Genomic DNA, 21,976 nt, shown 5'->3' on the forward strand with positions numbered 1-21,976 from the left:
AACGTGGCACGGAACAAGGAAACAGGTGGTCCCTTCACCAGCCTGGCCTGGATGTGATCAAGTTTGCAGTCAGAAGCCCTTCTGAGAAGAACCTTAGTTACCAGACAACCAAGAGGTCGCATGTAAAAGTAACCAGGAGGTCAGGAGACTGGGCCTTGTGATGGCTACTCTTGAGTATTGACTTGACTGCATCTGGCACCAACTAAAACCTAAGCTGCTGGGCATGCTGTGAGGGATTTTTTTTTTTTTTTTGGATTTTGAGACAGGGTTTCTCTGTGTAGCTTTGCACCTTTCCTGCAACTCAGTTGGTAGCACAGGCTGGCTTGAACTCACATAGATCCACCTGGCTCTGCCTCCCGCGTGCTGAGATTAAAGGCGTGCACCACCACCACCACCACCACCCCCAGCAAGGGATTTCTTATCAGATTCTTAGAAGCAGGAAGACCCAGCCTAAATCAGTACCCCACCTTCTGCTGGCAGAACACAGGAAAGAAGGTAATTATGCTTTTGGGTGAGAAAGATCATGAGAAAGGCCCACGAAGGTTCGCGACTATGGCCTGCAAAGCACAGGGACCTAGATAATATTGTGTGAAGTAAAAGACACCAGACACCAAAGATCACACACTATGTGATTCTGTTTATGTGAACTATACATATTAGGCAAGTCTATAGACACAGAATTCAGATCACATACAGAGTCCATCAGCATAGATCATGGATCACCAGGAGCTGACACATGGAGACTGTGGCTTGGGAGTGATTCAGTATGAGATGTGGACTCCAGAAATCTCTCTGCTCACACATCAAGAAAGACACTTGATTGATTTCTCCAGTGCCATTCACAGAGCAGAAGAACACACCTCCAGCTTTGCAGAAGCTGCAGGAATAAGGAAGGAAGTCAGCAGTGACCCAGGGCCTGGACCCAGGGCAGGTCTCTCAGAGGCAGAAAGATGGGGCCTTTCTCAACAGGAGCGGGGAGACCTGTACACCACAGCCCAGTCAGTGGGCTAAGAAGCAGATCTGGTATTTTGGGGGCACTTTGCCAAAGCCAATCTCCTTGGGATTGAGGTCAATGTCCTGTGGAGCCATGGGACTGGACACAGAGAAGTTCTGGAGAATGGTGGTGAAGAAAAGGAACAATTCATTGCGGGCAATGCCTTCACCAAGACAAATGCGCTTTCCTTTGGGCACAGAGGATGAACCATGTGAGCCCCAGGGCAGTATACAACTTCCAGAGTTTCCCATCCCTACACCCAGACAACTCGGCCCATTGCAAAGAATAAAAGTGAGTTTGACCCTCACCTGCAATTCAAAAAACGTTAAAGAGGTTCCCAAAACCTTAAAGAACTGGGACAAGGGACAGTGAGATATCTTAGCATGGAAAGGGGCCTGCCATCAGTTCTGAAGACATCAGTTAAATCCTCTGAATCCACATGTTGTTAGGAGAGAACCAACCCCCAAAGTCTGTCCTGTGATATAAAGACATACACACCCACCATAGCACACATGTATATGCATGCAAACATATATACAATAAATCAAACATAAATCAGGTACAAATTTTTGGTGGGTGTCTCATGGTCACTTCTGACAGATTTCTCTTTTGTTAGATTACGAAAGTCCTTCATTACTGAACTATAAGAACTCACTTGGAATAATAACAAAGTGTGTCTGTGTACAAACGTATAATGCGATATCTTTAGTGCTCCCTCCTAGCTCATGTGAGGTATTTGAACCCATCTCATTGGCTTCCCTGAGGGTGAAGGTACTGTTTACAAAGAATCTGGGGTTAACAACTGGATGTTAAGGGTCCTGTATGAGCCAGACATGGAGGCACATGTGTGCAAGTGCAGCATTTGGGAAACTGAGGCAAGAAGATGATGGGCTACAGAGGAAAACCTCTGTCTCTCCTCTTTCTGTGTCCTCTCTCTCTCATCCTCCACCCCCACATTTATTTCTTTCTCTCTGCTCCCTTTGCTTTTTCAGCTTGAGATCAAAGAAATTCAACAAGTTCGCAAACACAATTGTTCATAAAATTGAGAATGGGCAGGAGCACATGATAAGGATTCTATGGCACCCACTGGATTCTCAGAGACATAAGGTTTTTCACCTCAGGCATGGAGCACCACAGAACAATAGGAGCCTGAAAGACCAGGCAGAGGCTCCACCACCTGCCCTGTACCTAAGGGATTCTTAATCTGCAACAAACCACCACAGGCATCCAGGTGGAGGAGGGATTTCCCAGCAACGCCTGTGCCCTCCAGTTGTTGGGAAATCGTGCCTGTGTAGGGGTGTCTAGGGAAAGTACCCTATCCCCTTGGGCATTCCATTTCCAGAACTTAGGTGACATGAGCTTAGAAATTCATGGAGTATCTCTCTGAGACAGTTCTCCTAGAACTCATTTTATGACCCAAAATTTTCCAGAGCAGCTTTTAATGGCTGATCTCACTCTCAACACAATGTCCCCATGCCTGGAGCTGGTGATTCAGACACCGCTCATATCTCTTTGGTTCTAATATCCTTTTGGCTTGCTTGCTTGCTTGCTCACTCTCTAGCTTGCTTACTGGCTTGCTTGCATTCCACAGCAGTCTCCTCGAAGTTGTGTCTGTACCGACCATCACTACGTGTCTTATTATCTATTCTTTTCTGCTTGCTTTTTCTAAACTTCCTAGCCAACATTCTAAACCCTCCAACTTCTCTGTCCAATCACATCTGGTCATGCATTCCTTCCATGTCTTCTTCTTACATCTTCTTTCCCCACAACCTGCCTTTCTAAACTTGGGACTCTTATACAAATAATTCACTTTTATCTCACACCCTACATGTTTACAACTCTGAAGATCAAAATGAAAGGAAGCTGTTATACTGGACAGAGCCAAGAGCAAGACTGAACCCAGGGTCACTGAAGTCACTTGTACACTCAACACTAGACAATTCTTAGCTTAGACATGGCTCAGTAGGAGAAAACTTGCCTAAAATCCCTCAGTGATGGGATAAGAAAAGAGACGCTCAGCAGGAGAACATCATCTAGAATGTACCAAGGAGAGGCTGGAGTTGTGGCTCTTTTGAAGAGAAATTACATAACACACACTCAGCCCTGAGTTCCCTATCATGAGGACATGGAGTGTGGGGTCAACTAAAGGCTAAGGGATTGTTTCTAGAAGGCCCCTTTCTCCAAAAGATAAAAACATGAACACAAATATTTGATGTTTAAACCCCAAAGAGTCTATTAAACTCAATTAAATTTGGCTGGAGGTACTAACAAATTAACCAAACACAACAGCCAACACAACTACTCAATAACTTGAGAGTATATCTTGCAATGAAGAACAACTTTCAGTCTTTCATAGCAGTTTACCTACCCAAGGCTGCCAACTACTCCAGCATGGCCAAGTAAGGCAAAAGCAGAAGTGGCAACAACTGAGCTGTGTGTCCATGCCCAGCTCCCTATTGTCTGTAGACACCGGGTGCTGGCACTGATGGGTGCTGTAGCTCTGAAATTTCTCTGGTTCAAAAGATTATCCATCATGGATGGTTTCTTTGCTCAAATAAATGCTAGTAACTTTTATTCCTCTTACATTTTACCAAGCCAGAGTATTTACTGCACACAGAAACAAGCATGTCAAGACAAGCTCCATCTCCCCAGTGCTCAGCTAAAGTCTATGCCTTCTAGGATATCCCTGCCCTGTTCACAGAAGTGTTCATAGATGATGTCAGTTGTTCTTGCTGACGTTTCTTAAGAAAATGCATTTGCTCAGGTTTAGAGGCTATTAAATAATTTCCCAAAGTCCTAATGGCCAGAATGCTCCTTTAGTTCAAGAGTCCTCTTATTGAACTATAGCCAGGTTGAATGGGATGGCTCAGGCAAAGCAGCTGGAACAGACTCAGTAAATATGGACCTAGTCCTATCTGTGTCCTGGAGGATAAGTCTACTCTCTAGTGTCTTGGAAAAGAAGCACAAGTGAGTCTCACCTATAGAAAAGGGCATGAAAGCTTCATTTTTCTTCAGAGCCCCATTGGCATCCAGGAAGTGGTCAGGGTTGAAGGTGTCTGGCTGTGTAATGGAGTTGTGTCATGGAGAGCTGCACTCAGAATGGGGTACACTTCAATGTTCTAGGAGACATTATGAGACACAAAGATATTAGCATACCCTGACTCCCATCTGCAAACTGTCAGTCCCTGAGAAAGACAGAATGTAGGAAACCACAAACAGGCTGAGGTTGGTGATGAGGTGAGTGGAGGGTGATCATAGAGTAGAGATGTGGAATCGCAGCTGATCTTACCTTGGGGAGCAGGTACCCTCGGAACAAAGTGTCTTTGGTAACCCTGTGTGGCACACCAATCGGGACTAGATCTGAAAAATCTCTGAATCTTGTGGATGACAGCCTCAGTGTAAGGCATCTCTGGGCCCATTCTCCAGCCCACCTCAACCCAAACTTTGAGACTCCTACCATAGTCCTTGAAGACTGGTCTAACCACAGCAATTGTCCCCCAGGCAGAGAAAGCCTCAGCTTGGTCCACCAGAGCCTCCCTTATGGCCTCCGTGCATGACCACGGGCCTCGGTCCCAGGTGCACTATGAACACATCTCCATATTTTTCTCGAAGCTGCCAAGCATAAGGGCACCAGGATTGTTGTTAGTCAGTGCAGATATTGTTGCTACCCTGTGAAAACACTTAGACACAGAGTGATACAGAGGAAGACCTCCCCTGGCCACCTTTCCCCTTCTGAGGACCTAGCAATTTCAGGGTCAATCCACCACTATGGAAGTCTGCATGGATGCTGGATGATCTGATCAGTACTGCATTATAGTATGGCTGTGGGTGGATGGCTCTTACTATCAGCTCAGCACTGGGGAGGTAAATGAGGTGGATCAGGAGTTCAAGATCATCTCTTGCTGCTATTGAGGTGGAGGCCAGCCTGGGGCTACATGAGACCTAGTATCAAAAAATAAACAATATAAAAATATGATGTAGGAAAACTGAGAGTGATGAGTTAATGCTACAAAGGATTCAGCAGTAAACTTGCTTAGGAAATACTAAGCTGCACAAGGTAGGCTTTAGCTAAGACAGTGCTACCTCTCATATGACTGGTTGATAAGTAGTAAACTAGGAAGACTTGTTAGAAACTGTAGGAAAATAGTTGTACCCTGAACATAATTGTAGTTTAGGCTTCTGAGAATATATTTCTGCTAATATTTGTTTGTTAAGCTAGTTGTGAATTAGGCTCCATTCCCATATTAAAGAACATGGCTCTAATGGGCAGTTCAAAAGGGATAACACTGGCTAACAATCATCATTAAGTCCCATTTCTCTTACAAGAAGAGTGTAATTCTTCCAGGAGGGTAGGAGAGTACCAGTGAGGTAGTTTGAATAAGAATAGCCCTCTATAAGTTCCTATATTTGAATGCTTAGTCACCAGGTTGAAAAGATTAGGATTGGGAGGTGTGGCCTGGTTGGAGGAAGTGTGTCACTGAGGATGGGCTTTGAAGTTTCAAAAGCCCATGCTAAGCCTAGAGTTTTTCTCTCTGCCTACAGATCAGGATGTGGCTCTCAGCTACTGCTCCAGCACCTGCCATACCTGCTGTCATGTTTTGCCATGATGATAATGAACTAAATACTTTCTTATTAGAGCTGCCTTGGTCATGGAGTCTCTTCACAGCAACAGAACAATGCCTGAGACACAAGCAATGTGATTCAAAAGGAACAACATTGGTCTACTTTAAAATTAGTGGTGACGATATCTTTGCTATAAATCTCCACTTATCTGAAATAGACAGGCTTTGCAGTTCCTATCCCTGTGAAATATGTGTAACTGCTCAAAATCTGATGGAATCTACAAGATATTTACAGATGACAACTCATATGGATTGCTAGTGTCCAAGACCTACACAAGCTGTTAAAAATGTCTCTTTGAGGATAGTTTCTCTAGGATGTTGGCCAGAACCAGATGTGCATTATTAAAGAGATTTGTTCTTATTTCTTGAGTTTTTTGAGTAAATTTTCACAGGTGTTGGGGGTACTTAACGTGTTGCATCTGATACGGATATGGATATAGACACTGATATGTGCTGTGGGATATCTTTCTGTACACTGTGAATTTGTGTTGCTCTGGTTGGTTAAATAAACTTCTTTGGCCTATGGCAAGGCAGCTTAGAGGCAGGTGGGAAATTCTAACAGAGATACAGGAAAGAGAAAGACAGAATGTGAGAGATGCCAGCCCTCTGCCCAAGGAGCAATAAGATACCTGCAGACCAGTAATGCCACAGCCACTTTACAACATATAGATTAATAGAAATGGGTTGAGTTAAGTTATAAGAGCTAGCTAACAAGAAGCCTGACCCATAGGCCATACAGTTTGTAAGTAATATAAGCTTCTGTGTGTTTACTTGGGACCAAGGAGCTGTGGGACATGTTTGGGAGAGATTCAACCCAACTGTGGGGCCTGGCAGGACTGAAGAAACCTCTGGCTACATTTTGGCACCCAATGTAGGGCAAGAAATTCCACCCAAAATCTGAGAAAGCTTTAAAAAGTGGTTTTAAAATGAAGCCAAGCATTGCTTTCTAGATGTCTCTCATGCAAGTCATGACACAGAAACATGGTAACATGTGGGCCTGAGCTACAGCATGGCAGATTCCTGCCACAGTACACAGAGGAAACTACAAGCTTGGCAGCCTACTGAATGGTGGATTTGCTGTTGCTAGCAGAAACCAAAAAAGGGGGGCATTCTGGGCGACACACTGCTGGATGGAGGAATAGACCCACTGCTTCCCAGACTCAGTGGTGAGCATGGATCCCAAAGCTTGTGGTAAATGTACCTCTGCCACATTGGGAAACTAAGGGGGCAGAGGCAACAGCCAAAGTCACCATGCAGCTTTAACAGTTTAAAATCTCTCCTGGAGAGAGAAGGATTAAAGATTCACAATAAGACAGATTCAGATGAAATAAAACTCTAAATGGTTTACAATGCATTTAAAAATTTACATAGGCTTGGAAGAGAGAGAAAGAGGAATATATGCAGTTATATAAAAAGTAGATAGTTTTAAAAAATAAAATCTTTAAAGAAACAGTAAAAGTAATATAAAAGTCAATCCACATAAAGATAAAATTTACACAGAGAACCTGGATTGTGTTGTCTTTGGGATTTTTAATTGGAGAGAGACATTTGATTGTAAAAGCTGCTGAGTTAAACCAATATGTATATTTTAAAGGTATCTTGACTTCAAAATTTATGTCTAAGGATACATTGCTCTGGAAAAGACGTTCTGCTTTTGTTTCCACAGATGAGAACCCATGGACTGCTTCCAGGCTAATATGGTTTGATCAATCAAGACCCTCTGAGAGGTTGATACAGACTCACAGACTGCTACAGCCAAGATTTAACTATAATTCTTAATTTTCACAGGATTCCCATAAGATTGCCAGCACCCCCAACCAGCAGGAAATGGTATAAAAAGCTATGACCGAATTCCCAAAATATTGTTTATAAATGTTTATTTTTACTTAAAAAGGGTTGATTATAAATGCAAACTCTTTCTACAGAAGAAAGGGGAATATTGTAGATATGATAGGATGAAAGGGTAGATTATTCAATGTACTTAAAGAGCAACAACATGTTTTAAATGTTTTATGTTGCTATGGATTTTGGTTTATTGATGCAAATTTGAAGTTGTTTTGTTTATTGATGCAAATTTGAAGAAAAATTTTGTTGTGCTGTAAATATTTCTACTCCTGTGTGGGATATTATGTTTGTGCAGCTCTTTTAAAATTGTAGTGTATAGTTGAGAAATACAGATTAATAAGTAGTCATGTTAGTTAAGTTTTCTAGATATACATAGGTATTTTTCAATTAGGTAGGTAATCTTCAAACACTTCAAAGAATTACAGAATATGGCATTTAAAATGTTTTAAAACTTGGACTTTTCTGGACAGTGAGACATGTCTGTTCCTGACAGCACCAATTTACTTCAAAGAGGAAGATGGGCACTGAAGACATTCTATATGGAATGTTGTTCTTCTTGGCAAACTGGCTCTTGCCTGGACTGCTTGACAATATGTGGTATAGACTGGACATGTAGGACCCATGGGAAAGTGACCACTAAACTTTGCCTAAACAGGGTGAACTCCTTCTTCAGGTTCCCTCCTCATAGAGGAGACTGCCCAACATTCTGCAAGACACAGGGAGAAGCAACTGGTGAACTTTGCCAATAGGCAAGACAATCCTTTGAATTTCTTGCTTCACTAAAAAGTCTTCCAGAGTGTTTGAAACCTGGGACTTATACAGGGACGCTTGGCTCAATCTGGGAGGAGGGGACTGGACCTGCCTGGACTGAGTCTATCAGGTCGATCTCAGTCCTCGGGGGTGGCCTTGATCTGGAGGTGGTGGGAATGGGGGGTGGGCTGGGGGGAAGGGGATGGGGGCAGGAAGGAGGAGAACAAGGGAATCTGTGGCTGTTATGTAGAACTAAATAGTATTGTAAAATAAAAGAAAAAAAAAGTCTGCCAGAGAATCTAGGCCTGCAGACTAAAGATCAATGCCCCAATGATGCTGAGAAAGTTTGGATGCCTGTCCAGGCAGCCAGATGTCTCAGTAATTTCTAGAATTATGGAAGTTGCTTGCAATTCACTTCCTGTTTACTCGGGTAATATTATATCCTTCTGGGGTCTTTGATGGAGTTGAAGACTAGATAGTTATAATTATAATTTTCCTTGGCTATGATAAAAAATATAGGGCAGATGATACACTAGTTTATTTAATTTTGCCAAATACAAATAGACTTGATATTATAACTGTAATTCTTGCTTGATAACTGTTTTATTGCATGTAATTTTACTATATTAAAGTTAAAACCTTCCTTTTTAATTAGACATAAGAGGGGAAGTGCTATGGGATGTCTTGCTGTATGCTGTAAATATGTGTTACTTTAGTTGCCTAGTAAATAAGCTACTTTGGCCTATGGCAAGGCAGCTTAGAGGCAGGTGGGAAATCCAAACAGAGATATAGGAAAGATAAAGATGAGATGAGAGAGATGCCAGCCCACCACCCAAGGAGCAACAAGATGCCTGCAGACCAGTAATGCCATGGCCACGTGGCAACATATTGATTAATAGAAATGGGTTGAGTTAAGTTATAAGAGCTAGCTAACAAGAAGCCTGACCCATAAGCCATACAGTTTGTAAGTAATATAAGCCTCTGTGTGTTTACTTGGGACCAAGTGGTTGCAGGATGTGGGTAGGAGAGATTCTTCCTAACTGCAGGGCTGGCAGAACTGGATATATATGGATAAATAGACAGATCATTGCCCGTACCTTTCAGTCTGGACAGCTCTGGAATGTCAATCAAGAATCATGTTTTCTGTGACCCAACTTCAACCTGTCCAATGCCTTCTGACAACATTTTAGAGAATGGCCCTGACCCACCCACGGGGTTACATGGGAAGGAAAAGTGATAGTCACCTAGTGGTGGACCTAAATGTGAGTCATGACTACAGTACACGCAGTTGGAAAAATACATCACAATGCAACCATCTGGTCATCTACAGGGAATTGATCCCAGGAATGTCACAAACCTCAAATGCTGAAAGCCCTTGAAGAGAACAGTGCAGTGTTTGCACATAACCCACCTCATCCTCTCACAACCTTTAACTCACTCTAGACTACAATGCAGCTAATAGAAATGAAAGGCTATGAAAATGGTCAAGACCTGATGCTATTTATGAAAAGTGCTAAGAAGGAAACTCTATACATTTGTGATTTACATGTGTTTATGTTTTAAGACAAGATCTGTAAACTATATAGGCCAGAATGACCTGGGACACACTATGTAGTTTAAGTTGTCTCAAATTTGTCATTCTCCTGCCTCAGTCTCTGAAGTGCTGGGGTTGCAGATGTGAGCCACACTTAGCCACAAATACATTTCTTTTTTTTTCACAAATGCATTTCTACTAAGTATTATTAATCCACAGCTAGTTAAATCTGTGAGTAGAGAATCAGCCTTTATGGGAAATCAGCTATAAGTTTTGAAGCTGAATATAAACATACAGAGAAACTTCACCTTCAAGTGCTTGTACACCAAAAATACATACACATATTCACCAACTGAATGAACCAGATTATTCCTAGAAGGAAACTTTCTTAATAAAATGTTACATGCAACAGTGGTGAGCTCATACCAGGGAACTTGTGCATTGACAAAATAACAATCTGCTTATCAAGTCAACGATAGAAATGATCACCAACTTAACTTGGTCATAAAAGCAACTCCTTACATTTGCTGTTATCCTAATGAAATTTGAACACAGGTAAAGTCAATCCCCAGAGTCAGAATAGTGAGAGGGTAGTAACTATAGGACACAAGACAGGAACCAGTCTTAACATGAGCTGATCTGCACATTGATGATAAAAATGTGTTTGCTTTGAAAATTCACTGAGGTATGCTCTTGTAGAGCAGTGGTTCTCAATCTGTGAGTCTTGACCCCTCTGGGTATATTGACCAATCCTTTCACAGGGCTACCTAAGAACAATAGAAAACATAGATATTTATATTATGATTCATAACAGTAGCAAAATTACAGTTATGAGGAAGCAATGAAAGTAATTTCATAGTTGGGAGTCACCACAACATGATGAAATGTATTAAAGAGCCACAGCATTATGAAGGCTGATGATCAACTTCAACAATATCATAGCTCAAAAGTTAATACTGGAGTGGCTTCAGAGATGGCTCAGAGGTTAAAAATCTCATGCAGAGGATCTGGGTTTGGTTCCAGTATCCACATGGCAGCTCATAGCTAAGTTTAACTCAGGTTCTGGGGGATCCAATGCCCTCTTTTGACCTTTGCAGGCACTAGGCACACACATGATTCACAGACATATGTGCAGGCAAAACATTCTTTTTTTTTTTTTTTTTTTTTTTTTTTTTTTTTTTTTTTTTTTTTTTTTTGGTTTTTCGAGACAGGGTTTCTCTGTGTAGCTTTGCGCCTTTCCTGGAACTCACTTGGTAGCCCAGGCTGGCCTTGAACTCACAAAGATCCGCCTGGCTCTGCCTCCCGAGTGCTGGGATTAAAGGCGTGCGCCACCAACGCCCGGCTTCAGGCAAAACATTCTTATACACAAAATAAAAATAAATCTAAAAGAAATCATTTTTAAGGTATAACTGAAGCTGGAGAGGTAGCTCAGTGGTCTGGAACACTTGCTGCTACATGATGACTGGGATTTGCACCCCAGTCCCAGTTATAAGCCTGGCATCCTAAGCACACCCATAAACCAGTCTCCAAAGTGGAGGCATGTAACTGTAAGTTTCTCCTGTCCCACCAGGCCCCCGAGGTCCACAGCCACTTATAAAATTATCACTCAGAGGCTGAATATTAATTACCAATTGCATGGCTAGCTAGATCTTATCTTAAATTAACCCATTTCTATTAATCTATGTTTTGCCACATATTCTGTGGCTTTACCGGTCTGCTAGCATCTTGCTTGTCCTTTGGCAGCATCTGGCGTCTGTTTTCCCCTCTGCCTTTCTTCCCGTCTCTCTCTTCAATTTCACACCTAGCTATAACCTGACTTGCCATAGGCCAAATGGCTTTATTTATTAACCAATCAGAGCAACACATATTTGCAGCATACAGAAAGACATCCCACAGCAGAGGTGGAGACAGGAGAATGGTGGGGCGTGCTGGTTTCCAGCCTAGCTAAGACAATGCCAGGCCCAGGTTAAGGGAGAGACCCTGCCTCAAAGGAATAGACAGAGAATGATAGAGGACAATCAGTGCCCCCATCTGGCATCCATGTAAAGGTGTGTGCATCCAAAAACAAAGTAAACATACACTCAAACAGACACATCATCATCATCATAATTATAAATTACATTTCTTTCCAAATTCTAGGCAGCCACTTGCAGAATTTCCATCAGGAAGCACTGTAGTGTCTGCACTATGGGATCCACCTTCTCTTCTGAGTCCTGACTCAGAAAACCATGGCTCTTCCAAAACTTCCTTTCTATCTCTTGTTCTTCAGATACCGACCAAAGGCTGGGTGTGCTTTCCCTACACTCTGAGCTGTTCCTCTCTTTCTCTGAAGCTCGCCCACTCATTTTTCACCACATGGGTGCTTACAAACGGCATGGATTCCTCTATTTCTCTCACCCACCTTCTTCTTCCATCTGTTGCCAAGATGTGCCACTTGCCTGACCTGATGTTTTTAATCTCAAAGTCTGATAAGATTGTCCTTGAGTTCCTCCTGAGTCTGTTCTTAATACCAGTTTCCATGGTAACGGTGGGTTCCCCTGAGGTTCTGATGAGAATAAGATGGGACTCTAAAGACGTTCCTGTGAGGATAAAACAGGTGGTCGCACTCCAGGACCTTAGCAGTCACACCCAGGCTGTGACTCTAGACACCCAACAACTATCAAAGCATTTGAAAATAGATCCCAGGTCCACCACTCTTGAATCAAGCCTCAGAGGCCACACTTAAAAGTCTGATGATGAGCCCAGTGAGCAGACACAGATGCATGTTCTTGTGACCCTACCAAGGGAGCATCATGGAATTTGTATGAATGTTAAACCTGCATATACGAAAGTGCAACACATGCATGCAGTGCCCTCAAAGGCCAGAAGAGGGAGCCAGATCCCCTGGAACTGCAGTTACAGATGGTTGGGAGCCATTTATTTTGGGTGCTGAGAACTGAAACTGGGTCCTCAACAGAACATCCAGTGCTCTTAACTGCTGAGCCAGCTCACCACCACGACCACCACCACCACCACGACGACCACCACCACCACCACCACCACCACCACCACCACCACCACCACCACCACCACTACCACCCAGGTCCTTCTTTTGTCTTCTCGTAAATGAGCTATGTGACTGAAAACCAATCTAGACACTGACCCTCACTGAACAGCTTTGGAAATGTTCCATCATCAAATTTCAGCCCATCTCCCAATTATTTTGGCATTTTCATCCTTAAGAGGAGAATGCTAAGGAGCCTTAAAACCAGTTTAGAATAGACTCCTCCCTCCTCCCTTTGGTCCTGAGTGGAAACATGAAATTCTTACCTACTCCAAAGATTGACTCCTCCCTTAAGAGTTAATTCAGCTGGGCCCATCAATCACCAGCCAAGAGATAAGCCCTGGAGAAGACTGGTTCATTAAACCATGATAAGCAGATGGGAAGAATGGTCATCCCCTTATTGCTCTAGGGAGGAATAATCATCCCCTTATTGCTCAAGGGAGGAATAATCATCCCCTTATTGATCTAGGAAGGAATAATCATCCCCTTATTGGTCTAGGGAGGAATAATCATCCCCTTATTGCTCTAGGGAGGAATAATCATCCCCTTATTGATCTAGGGAGGAATAATCATCCCCTTATTGCTCTAGGGAGGAATGGTCATCCACTTATTGCTCTAGGGAGGAATAATCATCCCCTTATTGCTCTAGGGAGGAATAATCATCCCGTTATTGAGCTGGTGTGCTTCTCCTTCCCTGACCTTGGTGCAGCCACTTGCAGAACTTCATCAGCAGCTTCCTAGTGCTTACTCAGAAAACCATTCCTCTTCTGTGGGAGGCCTTGCTGGTCAGAGGTTGTGGTCTATCATGGCCTGGCAGCTCTCTCCAAGCTCAGCAACATGAACAACTCCCTCCCCAACAAGACTTCCTGCTCTCTACCTGCCCTTATTTGGAGAAGGTCTCTAGGCCTGGACTTATCCCTAGTGTAACCCTTGGCACAGTTCCCTGCTAGAGTTCTCCCCCTGCTGCCCACATGGTAATTAGACATTGTGCTAGGAGCCTTGTGATAGGAGCGTGCTGTTTAATGCAAATTAGGTGATGCCCCAGCCTCTGTCCCCAGCCTCTATATCCCCTCTCTCTTTCTGGAATGATGTGGAGCTGTAACACTCACACTGTCTCCCAGAGAGCTCTCAAGCTGTTGCTCCCTCCCCACATCATGGACCAGCAGCCAGTGATCCCAGAGGAAGCAGGAGAACCACACTTCTTTCTTCTTTTTAATCTCTTTTTCTTCTGGATCTCTACCAAAGGCTGGGTGAGCTTTCCCTGGTGCTCTGTTCTTCCTCTCTCTTTTTCTGATGTTATCCTACCCCCAACCCGCTTTCACCATGTGGCAGCCTATGAACAGCATGGATTTCACTCTTCCTCTTCCTTCATCTTCCTCCTCTGACAGTCGCCAAGATTTACAACTTGCCTGCCTTGGTGTTTCTCTCTCAAACGCTAATAAAAATGTCCTTGAGCTTCAAAAAATTAAAATTAAAAATCAAAGACTTAGAAAGACAGTTGAATATTTTTAGTCCAAACATTGGCCGTTACCAGAGTGTAGGTTTATTTTTCTACTCCCGGCCAACAGGATTTCATCATACACGTGATAAAAGTCCACACTCACTTCCAATAACACAGCTGCCTGGGAGAGTAGACCTGTTTCTTGAGCCACACGCTTCCAGAGAGAACATTCCAGATTGAGTGCCAGCAAACCCAAGCAAAACAAGTAGTTTGGAATTGAGATGGAACTCCCTGAGCTGACACAGCCTTTAGCAGGTGAATTTGAGTCAGGCTCTGGGCTCATCCACAACAGGCTTGAGAGAGCCAAGCCGGTTGCTCCTGGAGTTCTCCCCAGGACATCACTACCACTTGGAATCCAGAGCTGTCGCTCTGAACTGCCCTTTTCTTCCTGCCTGTCCCGTGTGCTATGCCTTAAACATGGTTTAAGTGTCCTCTGTGGGTTCACATGTTGAAAGCTTGGTCCCCAGTGTGGTTGTGTTGAGAGGTGGCAGAGCCCTCAGGAGCTGGAGCCTAGCAAGAGGTGTTGGGCCTTTGGGGGAAGATCCACAGAATAGGTTAATACTGGTCTCACAGAGAGGGCTGGATTCTCGGAGAATGGGTTATTATAAAACAAGGCCACTCCACATGGTTAGCCTCTTCTGCACATGACAGATTCTCTTTTCTCCTCTCCACCATGTTGTGACACATGAGAGGGGTCCCCACCAAAAGCTAGAGAAAGCAAGTGCTTGATCTTGGACTGTCTGTCCATGGTTATAAGCTAGATAAACTGCCTGGCTTTTAATTTTCCTTTGAGTGTTTGTGTCTGTGTGTCTGTGTGTGTGTGTGTGTGTCTGTGTGTATATGTGTATGTGTGAGTCTGTGTGTCTGTATGTCTGTGTGTCTATGTGTGTACATCTATGAGTGTGTCTGTGTGTATGTCTGTGAGTGTGTCTGTGTGTGTGTGTGTGTGTGTGTGTGTGTGTGTGTGTCTGTGTGTCTGTGTGTCTGTGTGTCTGTGTGTGTGTGTATCTTTCTCTGCCCATGTGTATCTCTTCTCCTTCTTTGGCTATGCACTTAGGTCTCTGCATCACCATCTTCCTTTATACCCATTCTCAGAGACTCACCCTGAAATTTCCAAAGCTCCTCAACCAGACATTGGGCCTCCTCCTGAATCTGCTCCTCCACACTCCACTTTCCCATCCCAAAGTCTCTCATAGTGGCCAGAGAGAATCGCCTAAGGGTCTTCCAGCATTCCCCATTGGCATGACACATGTGTGTGGGTACTCCCAGAGGTTAGAGAAAGACACCAGATCCTCTGGAGCTGGATTTATAGCAGTTCTTAGCTGTCAGATACAGGTGCAGGGAACCAAACTGGGGCCCTTTGGAAAAGCAAGGAGCATTCCTAACCACTGAGCCATCATTCCAGGACCATAAACTTCATTACTTTATAAAAGATAGAGCCTCTTGCCTGTTGTTACAACAGCACAACACAGACAAAGACACCCAGAGATTCTTTCTTGCTGCCTTAGGTGGACCATTTTATGTCTTAACATTCTTGCCTTCAGTCAAGCCTGGTCCTATGTCTCCTCCATCACACCACATTCTCATTCACCTGAGACTATTTCTTCCTCACCTGTCCCCCCCCCCATCTTGTTGGAAACAGCTTCTTTCCCCATTTATTCTCCCTCCAGAAAGTCTTAGGGAGTCTGATCAGATCCTACCTCTTATGTAGACCGGGTCTAATGGACTCTCGGATGACCTTAAAGCTCAGTTTTGGGGGAGACTGGACTTAGGGTTTAAAAGCGCATGCTGTTCTTGAAGAGGGCCTGGGTTCAGTTCCCAGCACCAACGTGGTACTTACATCATCTATAACTCATTTCAGGGGGGATCCTACACCCTTTTGAGCACCAAGCATGCACGTGGTACACATGCATACATGCAGGCGACACTCATACACTTAAAATTAAAATAAACCTTTGGGAGGAACGTCATTTTGCTTTGCCTGTGTTCTGTATCACACAGGTGGACAGGTAACTTAGCTAATTAACTTTTGTATGTTTTTTTATTATTATTAAGAAAATTTTTTATTCATTTTACCAACCACATATCCCCCTCTCCTCCCTCCTCCTGCACCCCCAGGCTTCCCTCCCTAACTCACCACCCCCCATTCCCAACTCCTCAAGGCAAGGTCTCCCATGAGGAGTCAGCAGAGCCTGATACATTCAGCTGAGGCATGTTCAAACCCCTCCTCCCTGCACCAAGGCTGTGCAAGGTGTCCCACCATAGGCAGTGGGCTCCAAAAAGCCAACTCATGCACCAGGGACAGATCCTGATCCCACTGCCTGGGGGCCCCCTAAACTGTTCAAACTAAATGACTGTCTCGCCTATCCAGAGGGCCTAGTCTAGTACCATGGGGGCTCCACAGCTATTGGTCCACCGTTCATGCATTTCCACTAGTTTGTCCAGCAACCTCTGTACTTTTTCCCACTATGATCTTGATGACCTTTGCTCACAGAATCCCTCCTCTTTCTCATCAACTGGACTCCTGGAGCTCGGCCTGGTGCCTGGTCATGGATTTCTGCATCTGTTTCCGTCAGTCACTGGATGAAGGATCTATGATGACAGTTAGGGTTCACCAATCTGATCACTGGAGTAGGCCACTTCAGGCACCTGCTTGACTATTACCCGTAGTCCAGGGTGCGGGTCATCCTTGTGGATTCCTGGGGACTTCCCTGGCACCCTGTTTCTCCCTATTCTCATGATGTCTTCCTTTATTATGGTATCTCTTTCCTTGCTCTCCCACTCTGTCCCTGTTCCACCTTGAACATCCCGTTCCCCTATGTTCCCATCCTTCATCCCTTGCCCTCCATTACCCACCCTTGTATGTTTATTCTACATCTCAAACTAGTCTGTCAGCTCCGGGGTGTCAGGAATGCAGCTCTGCTGCTCAATGCTGCCACTATCATTCTTGCAGGGGAACATGGGACTCTTTATTGTTCAAAATATATAGTTACAAAGACAACCAACCGTCACATCAGAGCTGGTATATGCTGGAATTTCCTGCTGTCTGCACATTTCCTAGACCCTGTGTGTTCATATCGTTAACATCACTGTCCCTGCAGGGGAAAGATGCAGCATTTCACACTGAGACAGAATGCTACCACCCCTCACTGTGGGTCTGTGGGCAGTTAGTGCTGCTGGGGGAAGGTGCCAAATTTCTGTAGTGGTATAGTCACTCATGAGATGTTCACAGTCCAGGAAATGGGCCCCACCCACGCCCAAGCAGGAGTCAGTATCTCGAATTTTCCTCACTCTAGATACACGCTGGTAGCAAAAGACCATGGGAGTATACAGCAGGTGACAACTAGAGTTCAGAAGGTCAACCTATCAGAACTAAGGGTTCTGTTAGAGGAAACCATCACGAAAGGCATGATGGAATTACTGCCTTTTGAATGAATTGGCTTTTTCTTGTTGTAAACTTCTTGTGCAATAACAGCTATGATTCTCCCCATTTACTGTGCATTTCCATGTTATGTATACATGTAACCTCATGATTGCATTTCAGTCTTATGGGCACAACTTCCTTTATACACTTGGGCTAATGGATAACTGTCCCCAGCAGTGTTTATTTTTCATTAACATAAATCTGGCCAGACAAAAGTACTTCAGCTAAGATACCTTTTTATCCTAGGACAAAAGCAGATAGATAAACATTAGCTCATCTCACCCACAGATAGAGAAAATAACCACTAGCAATTAGATACTCAACTCCTTACCTTCACACCCGGTTATTTACACAAGATCCCAGCTTAAGAGGTTTACTGCTCACATTGCTAGGATGATGTTTTAGCCACCTGCTAGTTACTGAGTTAAGGTAGTTATTTCCCACTGACCTAAGGAGATTTCTGACTAGACCAGGCAGGCAACAGGTGCCAAGCTTTGCTTCTTGTGCAAATTAAGTTTTAATCCGCCTTAGCAACCAAATGCTACATGCTAAGAAGTAGGTTGCCTAGCAACTGAGCATAAGTCCCCTGCCTTTCCAGAAAGCAGCAGCAACTGGGATGAGCAGGGAAAAAAGCAACACTAAAGACAGTTTCACTTTTCTAGTGACTTATTGATGTTTATAGACCCCCTAACAGTCTACCCAGCCACTTCTAGATTTGAGCACAGAAATTACTTGTTAGAATTCCCTTATTGATCTTAGCCTTTAGTTGGCCCTACCAGAGAACTCCCCTTTAGTCACTCCCCCTTTTGGGGTGTAATTGGAAGCTGACAATTATTGCTTTGTGTGTGGATCCCTATCACCTCTCCCTGCAACCCTGAAACTTCAAGCCTCGCATTACTTTGCCAAATAATTACTGCTTGTTTATATACCAGTTCCCACAGAGCACTTGGGGGATTGATTTAGAAGAACAAAGATGAGGACAGAGATGGAAAGAACTAGGTAGAATAATAAGAGAGCAGAAGAACAGAGAGGAGCTAAATATGAGAGCAGGAAAGAAACTGTGTAGATCAAATTGACTTAGAATAAAGTGAATGGACTAAAGAATACAGTGTGCTTAGATTTATTTTATATCCTTCAGATTAGAATCCTAGCCACTTGTAGCTTCTGTTCTGGACCCTGGTAGAAATTTCCTCAGGGCAGTCACCTAGGGAGAATTTGATACCTCACCAACCTTCCCACCTAAACCTAGAGCCTAGAAGGCATCCTTTTTCTTCATGTGAAGTGATCTCCAAGCAGCAAGCCACACATAAGCCCACTCTGAACGACCCTAATTAAATTTTGGCAGAGGGAAGAGGATATTAGAGTAGGGAGGGTCTGGTTGGCAAAAAGAAGGGGTTCTGTGGGAGAAAGAGAGAGGAGGGGGGGGTCATAAATGACTGAGATCCAGTATATGCAGATGATAAAGTGTCAAAGGATTTTTTAAAACTAAAGTAAATGGGATGTTGACTTGAGTTTTCTAACATGTGGGAAGCACGGGTTTAAACACTCGTGTCAGGGTGTGTTGATACACCCTTCTCAGTCCATTCAGGAGGCTAGGCCAGGAGAATCATGAGTTCGAAACCAACCTAAAAAGCACAGGGAGACCCTGTCTCAAAATATAAAGTAAAATAGCTAAATTTGCCATTTATTGGAGGGGGGTCTTTTAAAGACCAGGGGGTAAAAAACATAAGGTTAAAGAGGGAGCTCTCCAGAGCCATGGGGAGGGACAGAGGAGTGGGACTTACAATCACTGCTTCAGCTCTCTCATGGAAAGTAGGAGCATGGATGCTGATGAATTATTAGCAAGCAAGTGGTAATTAAACATGAAATCCCCAGTGTGAAGCTTCTGTGCAGAGACTGGTAAATACAATGCTAGCTGCTGCAATAATCTGATAAACACTCCCTTCTGCCCCTCCCCCTGCCCTGCCTCTCTTCCCCTTTGTCCCTGAACACCTCAAGCTAATCTTTGCTCTCTCTTTTGATGGCAGGAGGCCATCTGCCTCTGACATTTTTCTTTCTCTTCTGGAACAGACAAGCCCCACGGAGTGAAATTCTACACACTTACACCTCAATGGCTCTACACCTTCCACACTCCGAGCACATTGCCCTCACAGGATTCCACCATAGTGAGGACATGCCTGCCCATCATCACCAATCAGCATCCCACCTTCCACTCAACAACTTTCCCAACTGAACCTATGGCCTGGAAGGAGTCGCTTGCTCATCCCTCTCAGGGATCTCCATGCACAAAAGCAAGGACAAGCCCACACAAAGGCCCCATATAAGTCTCACCTTCATGAAGGAGTTGAGGAGGCCTCCTCTGTCCATCTGCAGGAGGTTTCCCAGGAGGGGCAGTGGACGTGGTCCTGGTGGGAGGTGGCCACGGGCTTTTGGGTGGCCCCTGACCAGGAGCAGTACAAAGCCCACGAGGAGAGTGAGGAGGAGCAGGACACTGGGCTCCATGGTCCTGGTCTGACCACTGTGGACTCACTGCACACTCCAGCAGGACCTTTTATGCTGAGCCTGCCTCTCCACCTAGTTATGCAACTTGAGCTGTTCCCAACTCCTATCTCATCACTGTCCAGGAGTGTGAGCACTCCTGCTTCCTGCTTGGGCTGCTGATGACCTGCTCACTCCCTATCTCCTTGCCCCACCCTAAGATGTTGGCAAGAACACCATGTACTGAAAATAATAAAAGTCCACCCTTTATTGTTTTCTCCCAGGGTCTGTGGAAGATTCCAACCACCAACTGAGGATCTAACCTGAGGAATATTAAATGAATCTAAGCACACTGAATTATTTAATCCATTTACTTTTTTCTCCTAAATTCAATTCTAACTACACAGCTTCTTTACTGTTCTCATACTTAGCTCCTCACTGTTCTTCTTCTGCTCTCTCATTATTCTATCTGGTTGTTTTCATCTCTGTCCTCATCTTTGTTCTTCTAAATCAACCCCAGCCCCTACCCCAAACCACCCCCAACCCCATGCTGCAGGGGAACTGGTATATATATGGAAGCAGTAATTCTTTGCCAAAGCAATGTGAGGCTTGAAGTTTCAGGGTTGCAGGGAGAGGTGATAGGGATCCACACACAAAACAATAATTGTCAACTTCCAATTACACCCCAAAAGGGGGAGTGACTAAAGGGGAGTTCTCTGGTAGGGCCAACTAAAGGCTAAGATCAATAAGGGAATTCTAACAAGTAATTTCTGTGCTCAAATCTAGAAGTGGCTGGGTAGACTGTTAGGGGGTCTATAAACATCAATAAGTCACTAGAAAAGTGAAACTGTCTTTAGTGTTGCTTTTTTCCCTGCTCATCCCAGTTGCTGCTGCTTTCTGGAAAGGCAGGGGACTTATGCTCAGTTGCTAGGCAACCTACTTCTTAGCATGTAGCATTTGGTTGCTAAGGCGGATTAAAACTTAATTTGCACAAGAAGCAAAGCTTGGCACCTGTTGCCTGCCTGGTCTAGTCAGAAATCTCCTTAGGTCAGTGGGAAATAACTACCTTAACTCAGTAACTAGCAAGTGGCTAAAACATCATCCTAGCAATGTGAACAGTAAACCTCTTAAGCTGGGATCTTGTGTAAATAACCGGGTGTGAAGGTAAGGAGTTGAGTATCTAATTGCTAATGGTTATTTTCTCTATCTGTGGGTGAGATGAGCTAATGTTTATCTATCTGCTTTTGTCCTAGGATAAAAAGGTATCTTAGCTGAAGTACTTTTGTCTGGCCAGATTTATGTTAATGAAAAATAAACACTGCTGGGGACAGTTATCCATTAGCCCAAGTGTATAAAGGAAGTTGTGCCCATAAGACTGAAATGCAATCATGAGGTTACATGTATACATAACATGGAAATGCACAGTAAATGGGGAGAATCATAGCTGTTATTGCACAAGAAGTTTACAACAAGAAAAAGCCAATTTATTCAAAAGGCAGTAATTCCATCATGCCTTTCGTGATGGTTTCCTCTAACAGAACCCTTAGTTCTGATAGGTTGACCTTCTGAACTCTAGTTGTCACCTGCTGTATACTCCCATGGTCTTTTGCTACCAGCAGCTCTCAATAACCATGAAACAGATACACAGAGGAAAAAGGCATAGAGAGTAATGCGTCTCCATTTCTGGGGGTGAGTATATACATAATCAGACCAATTTTGTCTGTTTATTTATTTAGGCATGGACCTGTGAGTGTGCACTGTGTGCTTTTTATATGTGAAAGGTCA

The 21,976-nt window shown here is 43.9% G+C and overlaps 1 protein-coding gene and 1 pseudogene across 1 annotated transcript; both read right to left on the reverse strand.

The window, feature by feature from the left end:
• Positions 1-885: 885 nt before the first annotated feature.
• Positions 886-4,454, reverse strand: LOC119089025 (annotated as a pseudogene).
• Positions 4,126-20,311, reverse strand: LOC114685304 (cytochrome P450 2B2-like). Its single transcript, XM_028859892.2, has 2 exons — positions 20,045-20,311; positions 4,126-4,606 (listed from the first exon to the last, which is right to left on the reverse strand). The coding sequence occupies exons 1-2, from the start codon at positions 20,213-20,215 to the stop codon at positions 4,508-4,510; spliced, it is 270 nt and encodes an 89-aa protein (XP_028715725.1). The 5' UTR covers positions 20,216-20,311; the 3' UTR covers positions 4,126-4,507.
• Between the last annotated feature and the right edge of the window lie 1,665 nt (positions 20,312-21,976).

This window comes from Peromyscus leucopus, chromosome 1, assembly GCF_004664715.2.
Source record: "Peromyscus leucopus breed LL Stock chromosome 1, UCI_PerLeu_2.1, whole genome shotgun sequence".
NCBI classification, from domain to species: domain Eukaryota; kingdom Metazoa; phylum Chordata; class Mammalia; order Rodentia; family Cricetidae; genus Peromyscus; species Peromyscus leucopus.

What these genes read in the sequence shown, in the direction of transcription:
- LOC114685304 (XM_028859892.2), bottom strand. Translation starts at nt 20,215, where the DNA reads ATGGAGCCCAGTGTCCTGCTCCTCCTCACTCTCCTCGTGGGCTTTGTA. An exon ending in TCCTCAACTCCTTCATGAAG is followed by an intron (nt 4,607 to 20,044) that starts GTGAGACTTATA and finishes TATGCTTGGCAG; the next exon opens with CTTCGAGAAAAATATGGAGA.